Genomic DNA, 26,279 nt, shown 5'->3' with positions numbered 1-26,279 from the left:
GATGACTCCCATCAAGCACGACCTCTCGCCACCTGTAGCATCGAATTTCCATCTACAGTGCCCTCAGCAATAGCAAGCACCTCGTCCTTTCTTGTCAACACGCCGCGTTGCGCCATCCTGCGGCCGATCCGAAAGCAAAGTCTTCTCGCTCGGTGGGCAAAGCACACACGACCCGCTACTACATGCTCCCATCGACACTAAACTCCCTATTCATCGCTGAGCGCCCTGTCGGATCTTCGACGGCTATGCTGGGAGACTCTCGCTGCTTCTGCCCGCCCAACATCGAGTCTCGGCCGAGTACGACGAACGCGAGCCCGAACCGCCCGTCACGACGCCCCAAGTCGATGCGAATCTCGCAACATGTTTCGCTCACCAACGAAAGGAGGCCATTTCGCATCGCTTGCGAAGCTTCACATTAGGACGAGCGCCGGCGTCGACTGGCCTCGAAGGGCAGTTGATCACGATCGACGCCAAAGAACTACGAACCGAGTCACATTCCACACTTGCAACTACGTATGGAGGCCTACTTTGGCGATGATTGTAACAGCAACATAAGGAAGAGATTTATCAGCTCGAGCTCGGAATCCTTCGTTCCCTTCCGTCCAAGTTCCCAATTGGCGGTGCTCTGGCAGCCTGCAGCATCGGCAATTAGAACAATACTATCGACAAAGTTTCGTCGCTCCTCGTCCAAGACCCGAGTCCGCAATGGGTGAGACGCAGGCCCAACAAATACAATAGAGAAAAACTCCTTCCACCCATCGAAAGTCCAGCTTCAAACTCGTCGCGGCCTGACAAGCTATCCATGATCAAGTATCCCTACAGCGAGAATTCGTCGTCAAGGCACATTTTTAGTTCAAAGTGCCGTGTCGAGGACATTCACAAATCATGGCTGGCGAAGACGTGATTTAGATCGTGGGCTGCCACATCGGCTCACGTCGCCAACATTGTTCCCATCGACAATTCACCCAACCCAACCACAATCTTCAAGGCCATTGAGGATGGCGCTCACAGAAGAAGGCTCGGTATTGAACAATTCAGCAGAGAATGGCGGGTTCTGCGACGAAGTTTGCCACTGCTGACCATGTGATTGGATCCTAGGTACCGGCAACACGATCCCGAGCCTAGCGACAACGATTAGTTACCGCCTCTGCCCCGAGTTGGCATCCGCGAGTAAACGGGGCCTTTGCTTGTTGCTTGGGATCTGAATCAGGACCTAACGGCCGCGGACGTGCTGCAGTACAATCCAAGTCCGACCACCCACCTCGACAACCTTGGGCGTTCGCTAATATCCTATCTCGCAGGCGTGGAGATCTAGAGTGGCGCCTATTAATTTCCACACACTGGTCTCTCGGATGACAGCATCTGTTGGTTTATATATTTGGTGTTCTGTGTCTATATCCCTTCATTACCAATCGCTTGCGTGCGTGTTGGCCGGGCCAACGTGACATTGCCAAGCTACCCCCCACACTAGTCAAACTACCTCACGCCTTCTTCTCGGCCGGCACCAAAGTACGGACGATCGCTACCTACGCAACCGCATCACACTCACATTTCCTGGAAATTGATGAGAACCGAGTCAAGTCTTCAACGACGATGCTACGATGTCCACGCTTCCCCGACTCGACCCCGGGCGGAGAATGCCGAGTGCGGACCTGATCCGCCCATATCACGCCGCTCCAACACAACACGAATCTTACCATACGTCATGCTCAAAGGAAGGATTATCGCCTTCATAGTTGCCCTTGTCGCTCGCAGAGCTTCTAGCCGAGACAAGCGCGGACGTCAACCGGTGTTGAGGTGATTGATCACGATCGAAGCCCAAAGAATCACGAGCCGAGAACGACGGAGTCACGTTTTATGCTTATGAGTATAAAGCGGAATAGACAAGAGTTGTTGATCAGTATCAGTAAAAGGACATTCATGGCCTCGAGCCTCGCATCCTTCATTTCCATCCAAGTCCCCAATTGACGGCCCTCTGGCAGTATCGGCAATGACAACAACATCTATTAAGGTCAGACCGCTAGACCAAAGGACCCAAAATTAGAAGCCCCTGCTTCAAGGTAATAGAGAAATAGGGCCTATACCGATTCGAAACAACATCACAGTGGAGCGTCGCAACCTTTCATCCAAGGTCGAAGAGTGCGGTGTATAAAAATTGTCCTCAGGAATACAATGCAGAACCACCTCTTTAAACCCTTCCTTTCACTATTCAAAGTTCCAGTCTCAAACCTACTGCAGGCTGACCGGCTATCCACGATCAATTATCCTTGCACCAAGAAGTTGTCGACGGATCATCAAAGACAGACAAGCGGATTAACATCGGGCGGTGAAGGCAAGATATAAAGTTTGAACTCGGTTCCCAACAAGATTCCATTGCGAGGTACGTTTCTCGAATTATCTGGTGATTGAGAATGGAGATCGTTTCGATTATTGAATCCGTCCAGATACCGACATCTATTTCCAAAGAGAAATCCAATGCCACACACTAAAGAATTCCGCACATTGCGAGGACAGTAACATTCGAACCATGCTCAGCATTCACATCACCGATGTACCCAAGCTTGCCGTCTCCAACCGAAGCGAATGCGACCGCGCTTTCGCCGGAGACTCTCGCCTTTGTTGGAGTCAAGATATTATCGACATTCTTCATCTGTCACATACCGGTCGTCTTCAAATGCGACGTTGTGCACGAATAGAGCCTGTGTGCTGTATTCTGGAACCATCTTTACAGCTAAACCGCTGTCGAACGCTGTGTGATTCAGCACAAATGTCTCGCGGGTGTGAGGCGGCGGGCCACCCTAAGCCGGCTTGCGCGAAGAATGGTTTGATGCTCAGGGGTAGGACAAACTAGAGAAGCCGCCCATGACTACCACCTTCCCAACTCCGCGGACATATCGAAGGACGGCGTGCCAAACATGGTTGTTTTGATCCTCAGTCAACCCTTCGTCGGTTATCAGGATAGCTGCCGGAGTTGGCTCTCGTAAAAGCCAGCGCTTTGCTGAATCTGCGTCCTCAGCCCTCAAGAAGTCGGAATTTGGCCGAATTTCGGTCACAAGTGGTTTGTAGATCTCATCTAAAAATGGCTGAGGGTTGAAACTTGGGTGAGATAGCGAGGATTAACGGTTTCGTTGCGGTATTTGCCATTTTGCAGAAGTCCTTTCAACAAGCGGTCTAAACAAGATGAAGGTGAAAGTAGCAAAGCTTGGAACATTCACTTTCCTTTAGCATTAATACTTCAAGTGTCGGGTCCTGAGCCTTCACCTTTTGCAGAAGTTCAGAATCCGCTGTTCCACGAAGGATGTTCCAAGCTTGAATGCGAAAAGAGGCTTCCACGACAGCGCCTTTTGAAATGCCACCAATCTGGAACCTTTGGCCAGGGAAGCAATATGTTGACGTTGCGAGGGCGGATACATGAAGAGATTTGATGTCGTTTACTTCAATGGCGGTTGGACGAAAGGGGCTGTCAAGTATTAAGACATCGTCCGTCTGATTGTAGACCGTCAAGACCCCCGATCGTTGAAATTTGCGAATATGGAAGAGTTATTAACTGGTAGTCCCATGAATATTCGCTGTCTTGCTTGATTGTCGGCGGGGATGTAAGTGCTTGGTTGGCCTGAAATCATCAGGCCACTGACCACGAACTTACCCCGCTTCCTCTTCCTCACTTCAATAATATGCAGACTTGATAACCCTCCGAATTTCAATCAACAGCAAATTGTTACCACTATGGCATCTTGTACCCGCTTCAGACTCGTCTCCAACGTGCCCACATCGTCGCTGTCTCAATGCAAAGATGCTATCTTCGCTGCTGGGGCAGGTCGCTACCCCGGCCCGGGTAACTATACAGAGTGTTGCTGGACCATTATTGGGACTGGGCAGTTTCGTCCGGGCGATGCAGCGAAACCACATCTCGGAGAAGTCGGAAAGCTTGAAGAGGTAGAGGAGGCAAGGGTCGAAACTATTTGCGTGGGTGAAGACGTTGCAAGAAATGCTGTCAAAGCTCTGAAGAGGTAGGTGATTTCACGCCCTCGTAACATTAGGCACGGCTAATTCTTTATAGCGCTCATCCCTATGAAGAGCCCTCTTATTCCGTGTATCGACTAGAGGATTTCTAGGAGGGAGAGTCAAATGATGCGATGTGGTGACAGGCTGGGTAGGATCCAAGGTAGTAGACTAAGGTTTGCTTGAACGGTAACTGGAAACATAATGCCCGCCCAGCACGGGCTAAGAGAACTCGAAGTGGTATGAGAAGAAAAGAGAGAAATGAGACCTAGGATTAATAGCCTATATTAAACGCCTCCTACAATTCCTCGAGCTCAAGCGCCGGTCCCGTCTAAAACATACGTCAGCTGACATGCGGAATCAAGGAATTAGTGTGCTGTTCAATGTCAGCACGGCTTATTATGCCCGAAAGTCGTCTCCCGACATCCAGTTCTTCTTTGACTACCAAAAACTGATGAATATGTCTCATAAAAATATTTCTAGCGTTGTGATCGCTGGCGTCAGTTTGGCTCCTCACTCGTAAAGCACGTGCTGACATCTACAGGGCACTGGGCGTCTCGGCCCAACGACCATCAAACACCTACTCAAAAACGGGTTCAAAGTCAGCGTGCTGACCCGTAATCCATTTCTCGCAAAACTGCCACCAGAAGTCGATGTTATCGGAGCAGATTACACATCAGCCGAGACTCTATCGCCAAGCCTCGTAGGTCGCCGGTTCGATGCCATTGTCATTATTCTCAACCGCCTTGCCTACGATGCCTCGGTGGTTACGATGCAAGCAGCCGCCAACGCTGGTATTTATCGCGCCATCCCATCATTTTTTGGTGTCTCGCTCGATAATCCGGAGATAGCCAACATGCCATTCATGAAAACCAAGCTACCGGTTCTGAACGACGTCTTGGCAAAGGCTGAGAAGGGCGAGATCACATACACAGGTATCAACACCGGCATGTTCCTCGACTGGGTGCTCGATGAAGACATATTTGTTGGTTTATCGGGCAAGGCACCGACTCGCATTGCGGATGGGGGAGACATCCCCATGTCTGCTACTACTCTCGATGATATCGGTAAAGCAATCTCTGCCGTGCTCTTGAAGCCCGAAGAGACTGTCAATAAGTTGTACTATATACATACTGTGGTCATGACACAGAATCAGGTCTTGGGTTATGCCCATGAGGCTGCTCCAGGGGTGAATTTTGCCGTTGAACAAGTTGATACGAAGGTGTTGGTCAAAGCTGCGTGGAAGCGGTACAACGAAGGAATACGAGACCGGGTTTCAGTGAGGGACTTTGTTATCAGAGCGAGTTATGGTATGGGGAATGGATTCTTTCCAAAGACTGATAATGAGTTTCTGGAAATTAGACAGTGGAGCGATGAGAAACTGAAGGAAGAGATATTCAGGCGCGTGAAGGCTACTTCGCTTGATGGTGTCAAGACTGCGGAAGAGTAACTTCATATTATGCTCAATTCATCAAACCATACGCTCTCAATCCCCTATTCCCACTGCTCAAATCTGACTAGTTAGTCCTTTCTTATCTCCTCCATCTCGTACAATTGCTCAAACAGTTCCACGCCACGTTTTCCTGACGCCAGGCTCAATTGTGTCATACGATTTCTCAGCGTTGAGTATCGATGCACCTCAGCGGGTTCCTTGTAGCCAATGTCCTCAACTTCCCCAGAAGGTAGTAAGTCTGCAAAGGGATTCTGAAATGACGGCTTACGTTCACAGAACGACAGTAATAACAACGCCATATCATCCTGATCGAAGCCCGGGAAACATTTTAGTGCAAGGTTGAGGGCACATTGCAACTCCGCCTTGGTTGTTTTCCGTACAACTCGCCATACCTGACGAAAATAATTAACATAACTTGTCCACTGAGTTCTGACGTCGGCATCATGTTTTGCATCATTGATGTTGAACTCAGGATATAAATCCCACAGTCCAGCATTTTTCAGACCACGCAAAGACAAGGTACAAGAGCGCTCGTTTATGTGAAGGACTCCCTGAGAAAGGTATTCCCCGTTATCGAAGCCTGTCAAAACAAGTCTTAGTTTGCGGATCTGCAACTCCTCGGGTCTGAACTGTGCATTCCGAAACGCCTTGAGCAGCCACATATCTCTTGCGAACTGACCTAGCGGAAACTTTGCTGTATCCACAGCGCATATGCGAATATCATCTTGGGGGTTGTGCCATGTGTTGCACAATCTCCAGTTGGCATACTGAATCACAAACATGAGAGAGCTGCTCCACGAGACAAGATTGTCCGTCACAAGGCTACCAAAGGCACTCTTGCTCAAATGATGATGCAGCATTTCCGAAGCCTTTTGGTAATCCATTGAGAAAATATCAATCTTGTGGCGATTTGCTTTGTCGCCCTTGTTAAGTATGGAGGCGATAACATCTTCGCCGTTGACACCCGTGCTGTTGTTGTCCCAAGCTCGGAAAAGGTACCGTGGGGTTTGAGTTGGAGGCTTCATGACGGAGTCCTCCTTGGGCTGAAAGAGTGTCGGGCCACCGGGGCAGTTACAGAGCGATCTGGTCCAGAATTTGATCCAATCTTCCCTTCTGGCCTTGCTCCCTGCCCATTTGCTAGTGGCAAGATAATCATCAGGATTAAGCTCACCAGCAGGGCTTGTAGCTTGATGATAACATTCCTGAGCAATCTTCCGTAGAACGCCCTCACTCCCTGATGTCTCGATGACTCTCTGTGTGATGTTTTCTATTGGTTTCTTGAAATGTTCAAGGAGGTCATCCACGGCGAATGACGTCTGGGAGTCCGAGCAGATGACTTGTCTGACAAGAGCTGGGATTGCAGAGTCGATAAGCAGTCGTGCGACTTGAGCAAGCTGGAGACCCCTGGTATGCGCTAGACAGATGGACTCGGCATCTCCTCTGTTAAGTTCTTCCTCAGTACGAAGCAATTTGACGACGGTGTCTGCCCGGTCTGGGAGATTAACAGCTGTTTCGTCGAAACTGCGCAAGGCCCCGTTAAGAGACTTGCGAGACCGTCTTCTGATTCTTTTACCACTGATATTCAGACCCTCGATCCTGTTGGAAAGATCTTCAATGTTGGCCGTGGCCTGATTTTGGTGGTCGCCCATTGTCAAGAAAGTTGTTCAAGGAAGATGGTAAAGGTAACCAGGAGGGATGTGAAGGGGGGATTCTATCCTGGTGCGGGGTATATGATACCACATGCAAGATGTGTAGATGCAAAGGAGCCAATTGGGAGACCACTTTCAAGCCTTTTAGGATTGTGTAAGCATTTGATTCGCTATAATCATATACTGTTGTCATCCACGTGAATGACCAATCTAACGATGGAAATCTGACACCCTTCTCTTTTCATCAAAGAGTAACCAAGTTCTCTCTGCTGATTCAAGCTCTCAGCCACAAGTCTCAACGACAAAAATGGGATCTAAGACCGCAAAGGTTCTCTTGATTAAAACCATGGACTTCAAATGGGCATCTTTCTTAGCTTCCTCCTCCGACAGATCACCCCAAGGGGCCAGCTCTGAGTCAAGCCTATCTTCCGTCAGCTTTGGCAGTACCTTGAACCGACATATTTCATCATGATCAGGGAAATGTTTATTGGAAGCATCTCAACGATCTTCTGTATAATCATGTCAAAGTGCAGGGTCCTAGAGTAGTTGCGACGGAGATGACTTACACAACCAAGTTTGATGGTGCTTTCGAAAGGTCAATAGAAGCAAGGTGGCATACCATATATCAATCTCTTTCAATGGCCCCCTTACAATTTCGCAAGATTGGTCAAACTCTTCTTCAGATGTGCGACGTTCATCTCCCCAGTTGGCGCGAAGCTGTAGCACACGATTTGTTCAAGAACATTTAGCTGACTGGTCTACAAACCCTGGATATAGTTCATATAAGCCGGATGATATAAGATCCTGTAGAGAGAAAGTGGAAAGTCGACCACGGTGATGGGCCACTCCCTGGGAAAGGTACTCCGCGTTGTCATACCTAGTGATCCGTATTGGGTAGAACTGTGCTCCGAAGCAAAGACGGTATCCGAGTTGAGCCCAGAACTCTGAGTCATGGAACCGAAACAGAAACCGTGGCACATCTTGAAACGACCACTGTAGTGAGGCGCTAGAAGGGCAAAATATCGTTGGGCCCGCAGGACATGCGTTGAATAGTTGGATCCAGAACCTGTTCTAAACAATTCTCCTCTGAGCCTTTCGCCTTTCGCCTTTCGCTTAATTCTGACCTCTGATCGGGGCTAAAATCACGGATGGCTTGTCGTCCATTTTTGAGATCTCTGAATCCAGGAATTGAGGTCGACATGCCCAGAGGGGATCTCCTTCACCCAAAGCGGCGGGGTACTGAGTGGGATCCAGTGTGCCTCAAGGAGATGAAGCTTGAATGCAACATTTTTCAATAATGCTCCATTGACTTTCTGGACCATCGAGATTATAAAGTTCACCACGGGCTATGTCGCTGATCTTGGCTGTAAAGTGTCCTAGAAGCCCGTTGACTTGGCGTTCTCAAGGATTAGTACGCCAAGTGATGATCTCAACCAATGATCAATCAATGGTGCTAGTAACGCTTAGAGCTGATTTCGTGATGCGGTTGACATTGGCGCGTACCTTGCATAGCTCCTCTTCGCTAGCTTTGTAAACAACATCGGGATCATTCAGGAGAGCTACGAGTCCGCTGTACACAAAGCTGCGCGGACGCGACGGCTTGAAAGTTGCTTGGAGCTCTGATCAGGGATGAGCAGGGTTGTTGTCGACAATGCGCAGGGCGTTTATGTGATCTTGATCGAAGATCTTCGTATTTGGTTCCCGTTGTGACTGATTTGCGAGTTTGCTGAAGCCGCGAGACGGATGTTCGGAGTTGTCGAGATGCAAAAATACTGAGAAGTGGATGCCCGACTAACTTAGACAAAACTGAAGTCGAGCGCATATTTCGGCACCTTTCGACGGCATTGACAACATCGGTTTTGAACATTGGAAAAAATCGCATTACAGTGTTTATTTCAGACTTGATTTACTGTCAGACACAGATAAATGTGTCAATTGGCAAAAACATAAAACGACGCGTGCTCTAAGGGTTTGAGGCTAAGCCGGATTTGAGTAATTTCAAGTTTGGCAAGGCAGAATGTATCAGTGTTCGTCGTCTGCTCAATGAGTGCCTGTGCATTAGAGCGATAGCTTTGGAGGAGCTTAAAGTCAGCTTGCCTAGGTACTGAAATGTCGGCAAAATATACAGTGCATATTCTGGCTCGAATTATTCTCGCTTCTTCAAATAACACACAAGACCCTTCTGGCGTGGGAACCAGCTACCAGTAACTACCCACGGCGCATTCGGATCAACCAAGGAAATATCATACTTGTTGATCAACGTAGCCACAATCTTATACAGCTCAAGCTGAGCAAGATGGCGACCAATGCAGACTCGTGAACCGTCACCAAAAGTCAAATCGGCTGCGTTGAACACACGCATTCGCTCCTTATATGCTGTTTCAGTCTCGCCTTCGTTCTGGAGCCAGCGCTCGGGACGGTACGTATCGGCATCTTGGCCATAAATTCCCTTGTTACGCCCAGCAACATAGGGGTTAATGCCTACAGCGGTTCCAGGGGGGACAAAGCTGCCGTCAGGAAGTTTGAGGCCTGTCTCGGGTACATAGCGTTCTAGGATCATGCAGACACCTGGGTGCATACGCATGGCCTCACGAACACAAGCTTCTAAGTCTGGGCTTGGTAAGCACTTGGGTCAGGAGATAAAAAGTATATGGGAATAAACTCACAAGGCAATGCTCGAGCGGAGCTAAATGAAGCGACATCCTCGAGGCCGGCATCTAAAATCTCCTTCTCGAGCTTCCTGTAAACGTGAGGGTTGTGAAGACAGTACCAAAAGAAAGCTCGGATAGTGATAGCAGTGGTATCAGCCCCAGCGAGAAGGTTGACCAGAAGATAGCCCATGATGGTTCCATCATTGACAAGATCAGGGTTCGTGGTCTTGGATTCAATAAAGTGCTGTAGAAAGTCGGGGACTTGGGGATCGAAGTTCTCGTCCTTGCCTTGCAGGCGGGCAGTCAAATGTTCAAGTGAGATACGAGTAATGTTGGCTAGGTTGGGGGGGCCGATGCGCATTACGGGATTCTTGTCAAGAAGAAAGTCGAGGAAGGGCATTTGGCCGACGGCAGCGAAACTATCACTGTCAGTAACTACCCTGCCGATGATAAATGGGCCTATTACTAGTCAAGAGCCTTGTCGGCAATGGAGATGGTGCTGTCATAGTCATATCCTTTATCCATGTATCCAAAGCGCTGGCTAAAAGAGGCAGCACCATTTGCGTCCCACGAGTCTGCAGAGCCACATCAGTTTCGTGCAATGTATGTCAGTAGATAAAAAGCCTACAAAAGCCAATCCATTCACCAAAGTCAAATGCCTTTGGTTCAGATCTACTCATGAACCTCTTCTCAAGATGGCCGCAAAAGTCGCTGATCAAGCCATCAAAGAGGGACTCAAGACCCATAACACTGCTTTGGGAATAGTACTTGACAATGGGGCGCTTCATGCGGGCATGTTCGACCTGATCAGTCGTGCTGAATAGATGATAGGTGATTTTGCCATTGATGACAGCGCTGTTATTGTGGTAAAACTCGGTCTGGAACAAGGGCAATTAGTCCATGCAGACTATAGTGACAGGGCGATGTGAAAGAGCGTACCTTTCTCCATTTGCCATCCGTACCATAAATAGTCTTGATCAGTTCAGGAATATCAAAGTCTAGAGTATTGGGACCGATGCGAACAACAGGGCCATACTTCTCATGAAGTTCCTTGATCTTGATATGGTAGCTACCCTTCATCACAGTACGCAAGCGCCATAGGTTAGTCCAGCCTGAGAGTTGTTAGCCCTATCGTTAACAATGAGAAAAGGCACTTCTCACCAGCCAGTCCAGGGCCAGGATATTTTCGGAGCGGGGATGCGAAATAGGCCGCGATCCACCACACGGCAATACTCAGAATAGGAACAAGGACCAGGGCCACGGCGAGACTCTTACAGTCCGAGCGCTGAGCCAGGGCAATCAAGTAAGAGGTACTCTGAGGGGAACTCATCGTGGGAGACAAGAGACAACTTGCCAATGAAACATACACTATTCGTAAGGCTGCCCTGAATTGGAAATGAGGATGGCTATATACATTTGGAGGAAGTGATCTGCAAGGGGAAGTGGTCTGACGGTGGCTTGCGCCAGAATTCCCCACAGCACGGAACCGAAGCTGTTCGTCAATGTTGCACTGCTACCAAGTAGTTTGTGCTGGGGGGGTTGGAGCTGGGTGGGCTATGGGAGTATGCAAGCAACCGGTGGAATGGAACCGTTCATGTATGGAATACCGACAGTCCCAGATAACATGTGGTGCGTCTGTCATATCTTACTCATGGGATAGGTTTGATGAACGGACCCTTCAATGTCAGCCCAAGGTGATTTTCTGATACCAGCATATCTGAAGAAGCCCAGCCGTTTTTTCCGTCAACATGCAAGTTAGGGTCCAGCACAATGCTTTGGCGTATGCCGCGTAGTTGTACCGGTGCATTAGTCTATGCAAGACCGGCTCATGGCTAACCTGGTACCGCTTTTGGCGTCACCACTAATGGCCGTTATCTCCGCAATGCCTAACTCACCATTGGCTCAGACGGATGGACAGTCAGTTGGTTCAACGACCAACAACCAGAACAGCAGGGGACTGAAACCGATGCGTAGTACTTAGTAATTCTTGACTCGAGGTCTCGGGTATCTGTGTTTACTCCGTACTCCACCCAATGTCCTCTTCCAGGGGACGTAAAGTTTTTCTTTTGTCTGTATTTCTTTTTTCATAATCTATCCACATTTATGACCATCTTATATCATTGATAACAGGTTTTTAGAGCCTTCCTTCAGGCCACGTTGTTTGAATAGTTAATACTTGCTATATGGAGTAGGGAAAAAAGAGTTTATTTTGTTTCAGACAGGGAAAAAGCTGATGTATTATGTTGACCGGGTAAGATCTTCTCCATGACTTGCGGGATATCGAACTTGCCGACCAACTGATAGAACTCCACTTACGGTACTAGGAGGAGTGGGTCATCAGGCACTTATCCCGTATGTAAATAAATATATCCGACGGCCCCTAACTAGACCCTAGCCTTAAACAAGCATGGTACGGAGTAGTTGTCAGCATAGCGGCCGCTTTAAGGCTGCTAGTTATCATTAAGCCGCTGTAAGCGCTATCAAGAAATTACCCAGTCAAGCCATCTCGATTTAAACAGGTATAGCCCAAGAAACGTTTGACATTTTCCGATCTATCACCGGCCTTGCAGATTGAAGCCAGAATCACATAGTGAAGCAGTCAAGGTCATAAAGTCTATCCGTAACGGCTTGAAAATCGCGCAGCTCATGATTCCATAGGTTCTTTGTTGTTATATGCCAGAACGTTGTGCAGTTCATTAGTCAGTCTGCACTAAATATTGAAGACGGCAGAGACCAGCCGTGTGAGCGGTTAAAGCGGGTGGCTTCCGTTGACAACGGTGTTTTACGAACCTTTCGCCTGTGATTCAGTTGCAATTGGGCACATCCATGCAGCTCCCGTCCGTGCTAGTTGGCGGGGTTGGACCAGGGAGTGAGCTTAGACCAATCAATATGTGATTACGTATCAAACAACATGAAGCCCTCTGCGTATTCACATGGGGAGGGACTCGATAACGGCCATGGGCAGGGATTAGTCCCCGTCAGCTTTACGTATGCCCTTGGCAGGAAAGGAACACCCTTCACGCCAACTTGCATGGGCTTCAGCAAACTTTATTGTTTGACTATTGAGCTAGGTTATTAAGGCCAGGCATAAGCACTTCGGGGCAGTTGCAGTTCCCGTTCTGTTCAAATGACAGGAATTTACGTTTTCTCCATAGAACAGAGGCGGCACTGAGTCCACTTTGAGCCAGCAATAATGGCCAACAGCCAAGTCCGACACACCCTTGAATAAGGTTTACAAGGGCTCCGAAGCGAGAGTAACCCTATTGTTTTTTCTGCATAGAGCTCATCCTTCGGCGAGTCATTGCCACTGTGCCAGTCTTGACAAGTCAACTGAAGAAGCAAGAAGAAAAAGCAAAACCCTCCCCTGTTCTCTGAGCTGCCAACCTGGTTAGCTCTGTTGTCTCTGGGAATGATCTACAGTAGAGTATCAGTAAGGAGGAAACCTGAGATGAGAGACCGTTTCTTCACCTCGGGTTCGCCGCGTCGGATCCATCGAGGTTACATGTCATATTCTGTAACTGCGGTCCTGCTCCCTTTCTGAAAAATAAAAAATGGATCATTTTCCCCGGACAGATGTCTACTTATCTGGAACTGTGCCTTGCAGCTGAACACCCGTGTACCCACGGAATATTAGTTACGGCGACCTCTGTATACTCATCTCGGCTTCTTCCCATTTGGCACGCATCGACGATTTATCACGAACGAACGACACGCACACGATGGCTATGGGAGGGGATGGGCCGTGGGCCATTGGTGTGATGTGGGCATTGACTGTCGTGGTATTCATCTTTGTTGTGTTGCGCGTATACACCCGGGTTGTCGTCGTCCAATCTTTTGGTGTTGATGATCATGTCTTCAATCTGGCGTTTGTAGGTTGCGTTTCAAGCTCGCCTCTACCTTTTGATCTTTGCTAATGCGTGCCCAAATTGCTAGGTTCTTCTCGTATTCTACACGTCGTTTACGACTACAGCGGCGCATTATGGCTTTGGGCAGAACATGACCGATATTATAGCCCGCAACCCCGACGACCTGCCCTTTGCCATTCTGTTTGAAGCTATCGGACAAACTTTCGCAGTTGTTGGCATGGCAGTTGCCAAATGGTCGCTCGGACTGTTCTTACTTCGAATCGTAAAAGAAACATGGCATAAGATTGCTATCTGGATATCTATGGCTGCTCTAGCCGGCGCATCCATCTCGACTTGTTTCGTCTTTTGGCTACAATGCACTCCTCCAAAGCATCTCTGGGATCGACGAATTCCAGGAAAGTGTACAGTTGACTCAACACCTGTTTCAATGACTCTCTGTAGTAAGTACTTGGACAATTTATTCCTAGGGTCTAGGCTAATGACTGAATGACTGCAGTCCTTTGTGTGATTGTCGACTTCTTCTTCGCTGGCTTCCCCTGGCTTTTCATCTGGGCCCTGCAGATGAAGAAGCGAGAAAAGATTGTTATTCTTTGCAGTTTGAGTCTTGGTGTTATGTAAGTACTATTTCACCATGCTCTCAGGTGACCTGCCGCTGACTATCTTTCCAGCGCAGGTGCTTGCGGTATCAAGAGAACTCTAGAGGTTCCCGAATTGTCGAGCCCAAACTACACAAGTGAGTCATCCACGAACAACATACCCCAGCAGCACCCAGGCTGACTCCTTTTGTGTTTTCAGAGAGTACTGTCGGACTTATTGTCTGGTCAGCAGCCGAAATTGCAGTGACAATGATTTGCATCGGTATCCCCGTCTGCCGACCTCTATACAAACAATATCTCGACAAGTGGACATCCCGAGACGGCAGCAAGTACAAGGAACAAAGCGGCGGCGGCTCGCACCCGCTGCAAACTATTGGCGGCAGTTACATCAATGCAAACACGAACGACACGAACCTCAGCAGCGAGGGCTGCAAGGCCGCTGAATATGAGAAGAAGATTGGCATTAAAGGTCCGTTTACAAAGACAAGGATCTACTCCAAACCCACGGAGAGAGTCCGGAGCGACGACCAGAGTGATGAGTCGATCTTGGGGCCAGACTTTAGAAGGAACCAGCACGATGATCTTGGGGAGCGGGGAATTCGGGTCACCTATGAAGTTACGACTACTCAGCAGGGCATCTAGGTAGACTCGACAAGCGGGCCTTGGGTCTTCTGGACTTTGAGTCATAGATAAGCCTTTTAAGGTATAAATTATTTATTTACGTTTATCGTAATGATTCCGTCGGCAGCTCTACACACCTATGACACAGCCTCAACGCCGAAATGCCTACCCTACACACGATTCCGTGTGAGTCATACTTTCCAACTCACATTATGCTTACATCGGGCTATGCAATGTAACTATAAAGGCCTGCCAGTTCCTCCTTTCTCTGTCAATACATAAATGGTGTACCATATTTATATCATCAGTTAGCAACATGACTGAAAATAAACCTCAACCCCAACCACCCCAGTCTGGACTCAAGACGGCAAAGGGTACTCGCGACTGGGTCGGCCGTGACCTTCTATTGCGCGACCACATTTTGTATGCTTGACCCATCCCAGGCACTTCTCCGTCCCTCCAACTCCGTCGCACGGCTAATTGAGATTCAGTCAGACAATCAGCGACGTTTTCAAGCGTCATGGCGGCATTCCCTTAGACACGCCCGTCTTCGAGCTCCGGGAGGTCCTGGCTGGGAAGTATGGCGAGGATGCCAAACTCATCTATAATGTTGAGGACCAGGGAGGCGAGCTTTTATCGTTGCGATACGACTTGACGGTTCCGTTTGCTCGTTGGCTGGCCATGCACAGTAACGTCAAGCAAATCAAGCGCTACCAGATCGCCAAGGTTTACCGTCGAGATCAGCCTGCCATATCTCGTGGAAGACTTCGAGAATTTTATCAGTGCGATTTTGACATTGCCGGTGTTTATGATGCTATGATCCCCGATGCTGAGATCCTTCGCATCATTGTCGAAGTGTTTAGAGCTCTCAAGCTCGGCATTGTCATCAAACTGAACCACAGATGCATCCTCGACGGCTTGTTCACCGTTGCTGGCGTTCCCCCAGAAAAGATCAGGACCATCAGCTCAGCAGTCGACAAGCTGGACAAGGCCCCGTGGGAAGAGGTTAAGAAAGAAATGGTAGACGAGAAGGGCCTGGCGGAGGAGGTTGCCGACAAAATCGGTGAATATGTCAGGCGCAGTGGCGGTTTGCGTGAAATGATCGATGCCCTCAAGGGGGACCAAGAGCTGTCGGCAAACGAACAAATCCAAAGTGGCCTGGCCGACATGGACCTTCTCGCCCGTTACCTCAAAGCAATGGACGCCATCGACAGTGTTTCGTTCGATCTTTCACTCGCACGTGGCCTCGACTATTACACTGGATTGATATACGAAGTCATCACGACTACCTCGGGTCGATCCAATCAAGTCGGCAGCGTTGCCGCTGGCGGGCGCTACGACAACCTTGTGGGCAGGTATGGCAAACAGACCGTCCCTTGCGTCGGTCTCTCTTTTGGAGTAGACCGTGTCTTTACCATCTTAGATGCTCGACAAAAGAAGAACACCTCAGATCTCAAGAGCGAGGCCGATGTGTACGTCATGGCAGCTGGCGGGAAGGGTTTTGATGGTCTGCTATCCGAGCGCATGGAGGTGGCTCGTCAGCTATGGGACGCAGGCATTAGGGCGGAGTTCATTGCCAAAGTCAAGCCCAAGATGCAGCAACAATTCAACGCTGCCAAGGAAGTGCCTCTTGCCGTGATTCTTGGTCAAGACGAAATTGAAGCTGGCCAGGTTAGACTGAAGGACGCCCGAGCTGGTGACGGGGAGAAGGTTGAGAAAGATCGAGGGCGACTCGTTTCTAGAGAAAATCTGGTTGAAGAGGTGACAAGTCTTTTATCGAATATAGCACTAGAAGAAGGTCAAGATTAGAAATGGCGGGAATTTGGAAGTTGGTACAAGATGCGCGAAGGGTCTAAGGCAGATTTGCGCCAGACGGAACAATAGGAAGAATACAAGCATAGAGATTGTCACTTTGGTATATATACTAGTGTACGCGATGAGCATATGAGCCACACAAGTATGTGAGCCCTAAACTTTCACCTCCTTCGACCTCACTGGGAGAAATAATTATAATAATACAATATGGTTCTATCAACACGCCAGCCAACTCAGCCCGCCCCGTCCTGGATTGGATCATTGGCCATCTACTGCGTTTCAGTCCATTCAGACTAAGCACATCAAGAGGGACGCTTTCTAGATCATGGCGAAAATTAGGCTATTCTATAAAGTAAACGTAAGACCTAGACAATAGCCGGGCGCGTAAGATCTAACAAGGTGTAAGTTGGTAAGTTGATGAGGTTTGTGAATTGGGACTCTAATGCGTATTCTCTCATTGGAAAACCGTTTCTTGTGAGAGTCGGGTGACAAAGCGGGAGGCTATGGTCTGAACGGACAAGTGACGGTCATTCTGGTGATGCCTACGATATACGGAGCTGGTAAGAGATGGATGATATTGGCTAGCTCCTTGCGCGCGAGTTCCTGATAATGGCGACCTCGGCCTCACGAGCCACAGAAAACTGCTATCCATGAACACAAAGCAAGAACTTGACGGGGCCCTGTATTGTCTCAAAACTTGAGTCGTATGCAACAGTGAACGATGCAAAATTACCTCAAAACGTTGTCGAGTAGTGCAAAATTATGATTCAAGGCTATTGATCTGAAGTTGGAGAAATATGGATATGAGTCCTCCCCTCGACCAATACTGATATCCTTACAGCCCCATCTTTATCTGCTTTCACTGTCTTGTCAAGGTAACTATACGTCTGGCCTGGAGCAAGACGTGAGATTCCAAGATCGAACACGCCGGCATCAGCTGAGGGATAGAGAACCAATTCCAAGTCCTCAGATGTATGAGACCTTGCTTTGGCGATAAGGACTCCAGGATATGGCACTCGTGAAAGAATGGGGCCTCTCAGAGCGGTTTCAGATGGGCCCTATCAGCGTTGTTAGATGAATATTACATGATCGACGATGGTGATGGGATACATACCTTCTGGACCATCCGATGATATGCCCCTGGTCGGATGATAGCAGCTGTCAACGCCGCTTGGTTCATCAAACACGACGCATTGTCAGGGTCAAGATGTTGAGACCCCGTCGGAGCTGTCTTAACACCCCATGCTTTCTCAAACTTCCTCACACAAGCCTCCTTCAATTCCTCATCACCATATTCACCTGCAGCAATAGCAAGTTGAGTATACATAGCACACTCATTGGACCGATAATTCCCTGCATCAATCTTATCCGCTCCGACCAGTCCAGTCAGCGAAACCTCTTTCGTCTTGCTGTCAAACTGAACTGTCTCGTTCCGGATGATAGCCCAAAGACGTCGGGAGAAGTTTCTCAACGGACCGCATCCCATCATTATGGCGGCCAAATCTCCGGCTGCACCGCATAGACCGGGAATAGTGAAACCTGTTAGCTCGGACCTTATAGTCAGGACACTACCGCTAGTCTCCGTGAAGTTGGTGTTCAGTGACTCCTCGAATATTGGCAGTAGAACTTCAGTCGATTTTGTTCCAAACACCAGATCGTATAGAACTGCCCCAGTCATGCCTTGTAGATTACACATGACATAGATCCAATTTGGCTCACAGGAGATGAGACAGTATGGGCTAACAGACCATTGCCGCACGAGTGTTTCCTGAAGGTCATGCAGGTTGTATCTATAGGTATGTTTGTCGTCAATGTTGAAGACCAGGCTTCCCGGCTTTGTGTATCTCTTGTCACCTGTGTTGGCAGTATAGAGCATAACTCCCTGCAGTAGGAACCCCGTGACCATGATATTATCTTGCTTGACTGGATCCCAGTCTAGCGAGAACTTGCCAGTTAAACGCTCCCACTTCCAGAAGTTGAGAACCTTCTGAGTCAAAGATCGCTCAATGACTCGTTGGAAAGCTTCGTTGATGTAACCGTGGGCATTTGGGGCGTAAGTAGATTGGTAAAGACCAAGGACGAACATCATTTGGTAGATCTGATACCGAAGAGCTGCAGTTTGATACTGGTCGACAATAGTAAAGCCTGACCAGTCATCAAGACTCTGAAAGGCCTGATCGAACAGAAATTGCAATTTTCTGAGACTTTCAAGGCTGAGTTCTTCGTCGTCTTCTTTTTTGGAAGCTGCGGCGACGAGTCTGTCCGTCTCGGCAGCCTGGTGCAGGATGAATTCGTTCCTCGCTGTTCTCTTCTTATAACCACGTTTTCTCTCAGCTCTTGATGAGGCATTTGCATGAAGGAAACCCGCAAAGAGAATACCTGGGGCCCAATACCCAGCGTTCTTCCAGATGGTATCGCCTGCAGTGAAGTAGGCGCCAAGGATAGACAGGCCCCAGACAAGGAGGGGGAATAAGATTGCTCCAGCACCAAACCATTATTGTTCCAAGTCAGTAACACATACTATAAAAGTAGCTGAGTAAGTAGATAGGGTTGGCTTACCGCGAAGAGAGCAAGGGGGATGCTAGCCCAAGTCACCACGAACAATATTCCACTAAGTAAATTGGCGCTCGCGAAATATCCGGCTCCAGGGAAGATAAGCCCAAGAGCAGCGGCCTTGTGTTTCGGGCCGATATCAACATATTCTTGAAAGAAGATTCCGAGGGCAGTAAAAGTCAAGGTAATCCAGACACCGAGCGTACGTGCCTGGACGTTCTTGCGATGAGGGCCTGATCCAACGTTTGGGGGGATAAGATCTTTCACATATGGTCCTGCGCGTATCAGCAACTTCAAGTCTCTATCATGCAGATTGATAAGCGCATACCTGACGTCCCATAGGGTCGTCCACGTTGGGCACTTGACTTTGATGCGACCATGCTTGATGGTGATGCTGAGAGTGTCTTCTGCAAATACAGGACTGAGTTGCCGGCACTCTAGCGAAATTTGTCTATTCAACATGCCTTTCATATCCATCAATCTGGGGTAATGGATATTACCCCAGACTTTGCGGGGTTGTGATCGTGGGTGATCTGGTCATTCTTTTCTGACTATCCCCTAGCTGAATGGTACATGCGGGGAGTTTGTCAGAATTTTATGACAATTCAGCTTGCAACGGACTATTGTCAACTTTCCGTCGCCAATCAAGGCCAATTTTTTCATCCAATTTCTCTATTTCTCAACATTTATCTTCTGCTCTTCGACATAACTTACACGAATCCCTTCGCACGACCAATCTCCAACTGCCCCGATGTCCAAAGAAATCACGTCCCCGCGGCCTTATACCTCTGAAGCAGAATTTCTTGAGTATCATTCTCAACTATTCAAAACTTTCGCCACCGGAAAGACCAAGAATATCAAATGGCGGAAATGGCAACTGAAGCAAATGTGGTGGATGCTCGTCGACAATGAGAAAGCCATCACCGAAGCACTAGCAGCTGATCTCGGACGCCACGAGTTCGAGGCCCTGACATCAGATCTCCACGGGCTGAAAACAGACATCCTCGAACATCTCAACCACGTGGAAGAATGGGCAGCCGATGAGCCAGTGTCCTCAGCCGGATTCCTCATGGGAACGCTGGGGAAAGCACGCATTCGAAAAGAGCCTCTTGGTGTGGTTTTAGTCATCGGCGCATGGAATTTCCCCTTCCTGCTTACCTTACAACCCGTTATTGCCGCTATAACTGCCGGTTGCTGTGTCGTCGTGAAGCCGTCTGAATTATCGGTGGCTTCTCAGAACCTCATGCAAGATCTTGTAGGGCGATATCTCGACCCGGAAGCCATTAGGCTAGTCACAGGAGGACCACAGGAAACAACACGACTTCTCGAACTTAAGTTCAATCACATCTTCTTCACTGGCTCGACAAAGGTCGCTAAATTCGTTGCTGAAGCTGCAGCAAAGCACCTCACCCCGACGGTTTTGGAGCTAGGAGGTCAGGGACCAGCGATAGTGACAGCGAAAGCGGACGTCGATCTTGCGGCTAAGCGTATCGCATACGCCAAGTTTCTTAACGCCGGGCAAATCTGTCTCTCGGTTAATCACGTTTTCGTCGATCCAGAGGTTCATGACACTTTTGTGGAAAGACTCCAGTATTGGACTCGGCAATTCTCCGGTGGAGAGTCGAGTCATATGTGCAAGATCGTCAATCGACGTAACTTTGACCGACTGTCAGGCTTGTTGGAGAACACTTCGGGGGATGTGTTTCAGGCTTCTGGAAACGCAGGGGACAATAGGTTGAGCCCGACTGTCGTTACTGGCGTGACCAGAGATGGTAAGCTTCTTGGCTGTCTTAGTGAAGTTTCTGTCTAACCTTCTCGAAAGATTCGCTTCTTAGTGAGGAGTTATTCGGTCCCATTTGTCCTGTTATCAGAGCGACGTACAAGAATGCAGTTCACCAGACCAATAGGTAAGTAAACAGTCTTGACCAAGGTCAATCTACTTTCCTTAACATTTATAAGTGGTCCTCATCCTCTCGCAATCTATATCTTCAGTTCAGACCGTTCCGAGATCGACTATGGTAAGGTTTCTCCGTACTGAGAAACAGAATCTTTGCTAACACTGCACATAGTTCTGCAAAATACCATCTCAGGCGGCGTCACCATAAACGATGTCCTAATGCACTATGGCGTACCAGGCGCTCCATTCGGTGGTGTAGGTGATTCCGGGCAAGGCTACTATCACGGCAAATACGGCTTCATGGCCTTTACACATCAGAGGACCATCTTGGAAATACCGACTTGGATGGATAAGCTTATGGCGTTTCGATATCCTCCTTTCGACGTGAAGAATATGAGCAACTTTGTGGTGAAGAACAACTTGGGCTTCCGGCGAGGAGAGACGATGGAGGATCAGGTGGTCGGGGGTAGTAGAGCATGGGTTTGGGCAGGACTTGGGGTCTTGGTTGCTTCTGCGATTGGTGTTGCTTCGAAGAACCGTGAGAGTGTTCGTGGGATATTTCTGTAAATTTAGAACAGAGAGCATAGGCCATCATCCATGCGCAGTGAGAACAGAGTCATTGTTTCCTCGCCAACCACTATAACGACATCTTGTTCGGACAAAGCATTCCAAGAGCGTGTGTCTTTGTCAACTTTTGAACTTACAAGCCTGTGCCTAAGCGATGATCTTCTCTACTGCTCAATATTGCAGTCCCTAACCCTGCTGTCGACCATTTTGGTTAGTCATCGTAACTGTCGTGTCAAACACAACGTGTGTCGGAGTTTACGAATTCCTTGCCTAATTTGACATTAGTGCCTTTCCGGATCCAGCCCTGACACCCGATGCAGGAACTTCCCCAGCCAAGGATATTGATGTAATTATGCGTCTCACAACTCATTTTTTTCTGACTGTACTTTTTATTTTTTGCGTCATGTATACATGACATTACCTATCCTGGTGCTGCTTATGCATAAACGGGCATTGGATCACCTGCCGAATTCTTCACGTGTCATTAACTAACGGTGTCACGGTAGCAGAGTTACTACTACTCAAGGATTGCCTCTGTTCCGTCAATTTGCATCGCCGAGCACCATTTGCGTTCTATTTATCCTGCCTATTACTTTTTTTTCATTACCCAGAATAAAACACCAGCTCGGGCACAAATGCTTCCTCCTAACGCTACTGACTATGTCTCATCTCTACTCACAGAGGCTCATGAGCTCTCACAGCCATTACTCGATGGACTGTCAACCTCTCCACTCACTACACCCGTTTCATTGGCGTCTGTACTAGGCCTCGGCTACTTCGCAAACAAAATTCTAGTCAGCAGGGCTTTGAACCACGGCACGAAAGCCTACTTCGATTGGAATAAGGAGATTGTGTTGGTTACTGGTGGATCAGGCGGCATTGGAGGTGAGACTGTGCAGCAGTTGGCCAGCAAGAGTATTCGTGTGGTTGTGCTCGATGTACTTGCTTTGACTTATAAACCTCGTGAGTTACCTCTCCTTATGGAAGGGTTGACAGTCACTTACTATGGACAGCATCGAATGTTTACTATTATAAATGTGACCTAACGAATTACGAGCAATTGCAAGAAGTCGCTGGAAGAATCAAGCGGTAGTTTATACCACAAGAGCAGGCGATTACATTGGCTAACTTTGCCCATTAGGGAGGTCGGGGAACCTACAGTAGTTGTAGCGAATGCTGGTGTCTGTCGTGGAAAGCCCCTTTTGAAAGCCACCAAACAAGATATCGACCTGTTAGTATACAACCATATCCGTCCATCAGCTTGGACTAACCCGATATCCAGTACAATTGGAGTTAACACTCTAGGTCTCATCTGGACCATAAAGACCTTTCTTCCCGCTATGGTATCCCGCAACCACGGTCATCTTCTCATCGTCGCCTCGCAAACAGGCTACTTAGCTACCGTCGGCATCACCGACTACGCAGCTAGCAAGTCTGCCGCTATCGCAATCTACGAAGGACTACATACCGAGATCAAGCATGTTCATAAAGCTACCGCAGTCCGTCTTTCGTGTGTCTCACCGAGCCATGTACAGACCCAGATGTTTACGGGTGTTAAGTCTGTTCCTGGTATGTCCACCATGACAACCGAGTATCTGGCAGACAAGATCTGTGGGATTCTCTTGAGTGGAAGGGGTCAGAACATTATTGTTCCGGCTGCCGCTGGAATGTCACCTTGGGTTCGTGTTTTGCCGAGCTGGGTTCGCGTTCTTCTGCAAGATGCCGCGGCTCCAGCCTTTACGGACTTGAGACCCCATGATCCGTTCAAGCAAACTGCGTAAGCAGACAGTTCATTATTTGGATAGTAATTTTATATGATGTGTACTCTTTGTTGCCAGGAAAATGTGACTCTACAGTTTACAGCCTGTTACTCTCCAGAACTAAGTTCTCCGTGGTGATATACGCCCTGAGCCATAAGTCTGAGCTGCAAATAATGCATCTAGCTTACAACGTCAACATCATATCATAGTGTGAACTACTTAATGCGAACAGGCTTATTAACTGTTAGCAATGCTTGGCTTTATATCTACGTAAATCATAAAACCCAGTTTACATAAATATAAGAGTGGTACAAGTCAAATCTTATCATTATCAAACTCTTCTTTATGGCTTGCCTTCCTCAGTACATTCACCAAGAACTCGCCTGCGCGACTTAAGTATCTCAACCCACTTGTCCCTCATTTACCCTTGAGCTATTCCATAGCACAACAGCACTACTGAGCCCCATTCCGATACTAGACCAAACCCTTTGCAATATGTCAGTCACCATTGTTCATCCTCAATGTCATTACAACTTACGGAGAAGGTGGTGTTATCTCACCAACACCAAGTGCACGGGCTAAAGATAGGACATTGTAAACCACAGCCCAACAATTGTTCTGTATCACAATGCTTCTGACACGCCGTGCCAAGAGTATCATTAACGGAATTCGACTCAGCGGAGAGGTCTCCGACGAGGTCACCGTCGCATCCGCACAGTCAGCATCATCAGACTTTATATCTGAGCCTGCGACACATATGCTAAATGATGCAGATGCAAAGCATAAAATGTCGTTGTAGTTGTCACCCACGTAGATAGCCGGTCCACGTTCAAGAAAGCGGGCTAGAATGCAAGACTTTTCTTCTGGAAGGGCATTGGAGAATACCATGTCTGAATCAATGCCTACTTCACGAGCGACAGAAGTAGCTGAGACTGCGTTATCCCCAGTAATCATTCCAACAGCCAGACCCATGTCTTTCAATTGTCGTATGACTTGATGAACATTGGAACGGACTGTATCTTGGAGTACAAATACAGCAGCCTGTTTGCCATCAACGGCCAGCACAACAGCCGTTGTAATTCCATTTCTCATTTCCACGGGAATTTGACAGAGATCGATGGAAACTCCGAGGCTCTCGATATAAGCACGGCTTCCAATTGCCAACTTCCAAGTGGCGAACACTCCACCGGACTCAGACAACGGCTGAGTGGCTGTCACAAACGCTTGAGCGCCGCGACCAAGTTCGTGGTTGATTTCCGATACCACCAAGTTAGGTAAATACTCTTGCTTCTCTCCTATCCTTGATTGACTCTCTTGGAAAAGCGCTCGGGCAACTGGGTGGGTGTTCCCAGCTTCAACTTCTTGTACAACCCTCCACAATATGTCTTGCTTTTGTGATGAATACCACTCCTTAGAGAAGTTCGTATGTGTCACTTTCAGATCTCCATGTGTGAGCGTACCAGTCTTGTCAAAGAGAATAGTTCGAGCTGAGGTAGCGTTTCGCAGCCTCAAATAGGTAGTCACCAACCGGACTCCAAGCTTCGATGCTCGCACTGATCAAACTACTGGGTCAGCTGTATTTTATTCGACCTTTCTTGGAGGCATACCTGTAGCAAGTAGTTTACAAGTTGGAATGCTCAAACTTAGTGAGCACGGGCAAGCAGCTAGTAGTAACGCTGAAGCTCGGCCCAGCCCATCAGCCCAGCAGCTGCCCTTGGTGAACACGAGATAAAATGTGAGTATGCATGTTGTAATCAGGATAACTGCACTTGAGAACCATGAGGTAGCACGATGAAGCTGGGGCTCTGAGTTGGCCATTTCCGCCGTTACGATGGACGTGAGGAGTTGACCTAGGCGAGTCGAACGCCCACAGGCTGTTGCCCTACAGACGATCGATCCTTGTTGTACCTGACCTCCCGCATATACAGCATCGCCGTTTTCGACCAGTCTAGGCTCCAATGAGCCGTTGATCCAAGTCTCTATGACTAGAGCCGATTCCGTGCTCTCGACTATTCCATCACAAGGTATGTGCTCTCCCTGGCTCACAATAACGCAATCGCCGGAAGACAATAAGTCAACAGGAATATCAGAATATTCGGTAGCTGTGCTGTGTACCATGGCAATGGTAGGCACAAGATTTGAGAGCGGAGATGCGAAGACCCGGTTTCGCTGGGAGAGGATGGCTTTGAGTAAGCGGGCCCCAAGGACACTTGTAGACAGAATTGGAATGGCCTCCAGGGACTTTGGATCGACGCGATGAATTCCATTCATTTCAGTCTGTACAGTATCAGTCACGGCTTGTATAAGCGCCAACATGATACCCAGTGATGCAAGAGTTGCCATGTTTGGTCTTCTTCCGTGCCATGCAGAGCGTAAAGCCTCAACATGGAGTTGTAATCCAGATACTAGACTCATTGCAACAGCGAAATACGCAATTAAGTTTATGTTATTGTTTTGCGTCGTCCACAGGGCTTTGATGGTGCGTGACGCGAAGAAAAGGACCGATGCCGCTGTCGCCAAAATAAAGTCGCGCTGACATGAATTTACATGATGTTGCTGGGAGTTTCCGGGCTTTTGAATAATAGATAACAAACTAGCCCAGCTCTGAGATTTAGATGAAGGCAGTGGATTGGCATCATAGCCGGCAGAGCGGATGGTCTTAATGATATTCTCCTCTGTCACAACATCATTGTAGAATTCTACTTGAGCTCGAAGTAGGCCGAGTGAAACAGTGGCCTTCAAGACTCCGGGGATAGACCCGATTATGTCTTCAACATCGGATACACGACGCGCAGGTTAGGCCATCTAGACTCAAGATTCTGGCCTGGGCACCTTTGATGGCTTTCGGT

General features: G+C 48.4%; 10 protein-coding genes across 10 annotated transcripts; 6 read left to right on the top strand and 4 right to left on the bottom strand.

The window, feature by feature from the left end:
- Positions 1–3,726: 3,726 nt before the first annotated feature.
- Positions 3,727–4,115, top strand: FPRO_09970 (uncharacterized protein; the record flags this gene model as incomplete). The annotated part of the gene is made up of 2 exons (XM_031233419.1): positions 3,727–4,010; positions 4,061–4,115. 2 exons carry the CDS (start codon positions 3,727–3,729, stop codon positions 4,113–4,115), a joined length of 339 nt encoding a protein of 112 aa, XP_031083258.1.
- Positions 4,116–4,354: 239 nt separating this feature from the next.
- On the top strand, positions 4,355–5,452 carry FPRO_09969 (uncharacterized protein; the record flags this gene model as incomplete). Its single annotated transcript, XM_031233418.1, has 2 exons — positions 4,355–4,501; positions 4,547–5,452. 2 exons carry the CDS (start codon positions 4,355–4,357, stop codon positions 5,450–5,452), a joined length of 1,053 nt encoding a protein of 350 aa, XP_031083257.1.
- Positions 5,453–5,523: 71 nt separating this feature from the next.
- On the bottom strand, positions 5,524–7,104 carry FPRO_09968 (uncharacterized protein; the record flags this gene model as incomplete). The annotated part of the gene is made up of 1 exon (XM_031233417.1): positions 5,524–7,104. One exon carries the CDS (start codon positions 7,102–7,104, stop codon positions 5,524–5,526), a length of 1,581 nt encoding a protein of 526 aa, XP_031083256.1.
- Positions 7,105–9,250: 2,146 nt separating this feature from the next.
- Positions 9,251–11,085, bottom strand: FPRO_09967 (uncharacterized protein; the record flags this gene model as incomplete). The annotated part of the gene is made up of 6 exons (XM_031233415.1): positions 9,251–9,714; positions 9,771–10,174; positions 10,222–10,330; positions 10,384–10,633; positions 10,695–10,867; positions 10,917–11,085. The coding sequence occupies 6 exons, from the start codon at positions 11,083–11,085 to the stop codon at positions 9,251–9,253; spliced, it is 1,569 nt and encodes a 522-aa protein (XP_031083255.1).
- A 2,389-nt stretch (positions 11,086–13,474) lies between these two features.
- On the top strand, positions 13,475–14,859 carry FPRO_09966 (uncharacterized protein; the record flags this gene model as incomplete). Its single annotated transcript, XM_031233414.1, has 5 exons — positions 13,475–13,624; positions 13,689–14,061; positions 14,118–14,235; positions 14,290–14,354; positions 14,417–14,859. The coding sequence occupies 5 exons, from the start codon at positions 13,475–13,477 to the stop codon at positions 14,857–14,859; spliced, it is 1,149 nt and encodes a 382-aa protein (XP_031083254.1).
- Positions 14,860–15,154: 295 nt separating this feature from the next.
- Positions 15,155–16,647, top strand: FPRO_09965 (putative histidine--tRNA ligase, mitochondrial; the record flags this gene model as incomplete). The annotated part of the gene is made up of 2 exons (XM_031233413.1): positions 15,155–15,261; positions 15,330–16,647. The coding sequence occupies 2 exons, from the start codon at positions 15,155–15,157 to the stop codon at positions 16,645–16,647; spliced, it is 1,425 nt and encodes a 474-aa protein (XP_031083253.1).
- A 779-nt stretch (positions 16,648–17,426) lies between these two features.
- FPRO_09964 (uncharacterized protein) lies at positions 17,427–19,586 on the bottom strand (the record flags this gene model as incomplete). Its single annotated transcript, XM_031233412.1, has 4 exons — positions 17,427–17,711; positions 17,768–19,131; positions 19,266–19,481; positions 19,535–19,586. 4 exons carry the CDS (start codon positions 19,584–19,586, stop codon positions 17,427–17,429), a joined length of 1,917 nt encoding a protein of 638 aa, XP_031083252.1.
- Positions 19,587–19,957: 371 nt separating this feature from the next.
- FPRO_09963 (uncharacterized protein) lies at positions 19,958–21,670 on the top strand (the record flags this gene model as incomplete). Its single annotated transcript, XM_031233411.1, has 4 exons — positions 19,958–20,978; positions 21,029–21,113; positions 21,166–21,224; positions 21,276–21,670. The coding sequence occupies 4 exons, from the start codon at positions 19,958–19,960 to the stop codon at positions 21,668–21,670; spliced, it is 1,560 nt and encodes a 519-aa protein (XP_031083251.1).
- Positions 21,671–22,305: 635 nt separating this feature from the next.
- On the top strand, positions 22,306–23,451 carry FPRO_09962 (uncharacterized protein; the record flags this gene model as incomplete). Its single annotated transcript, XM_031233410.1, has 4 exons — positions 22,306–22,633; positions 22,684–22,759; positions 22,812–22,901; positions 22,953–23,451. 4 exons carry the CDS (start codon positions 22,306–22,308, stop codon positions 23,449–23,451), a joined length of 993 nt encoding a protein of 330 aa, XP_031083250.1.
- Positions 23,452–23,831: 380 nt separating this feature from the next.
- Positions 23,832–25,773, bottom strand: FPRO_09961 (uncharacterized protein; the record flags this gene model as incomplete). Its single annotated transcript, XM_031233409.1, has 3 exons — positions 23,832–23,916; positions 23,969–24,983; positions 25,038–25,773. 3 exons carry the CDS (start codon positions 25,771–25,773, stop codon positions 23,832–23,834), a joined length of 1,836 nt encoding a protein of 611 aa, XP_031083249.1.
- Positions 25,774–26,279: the final 506 nt, after the last annotated feature.

This window comes from Fusarium proliferatum, assembly GCF_900067095.1.
Source record: "Fusarium proliferatum ET1 genome assembly, contig: FPRO_scaffold006, whole genome shotgun sequence".
Taxonomy (NCBI): Eukaryota; Fungi; Ascomycota; class Sordariomycetes; order Hypocreales; family Nectriaceae; genus Fusarium; species Fusarium proliferatum.
This window is presented reverse-complemented; position numbering and strand designations above follow the sequence as displayed.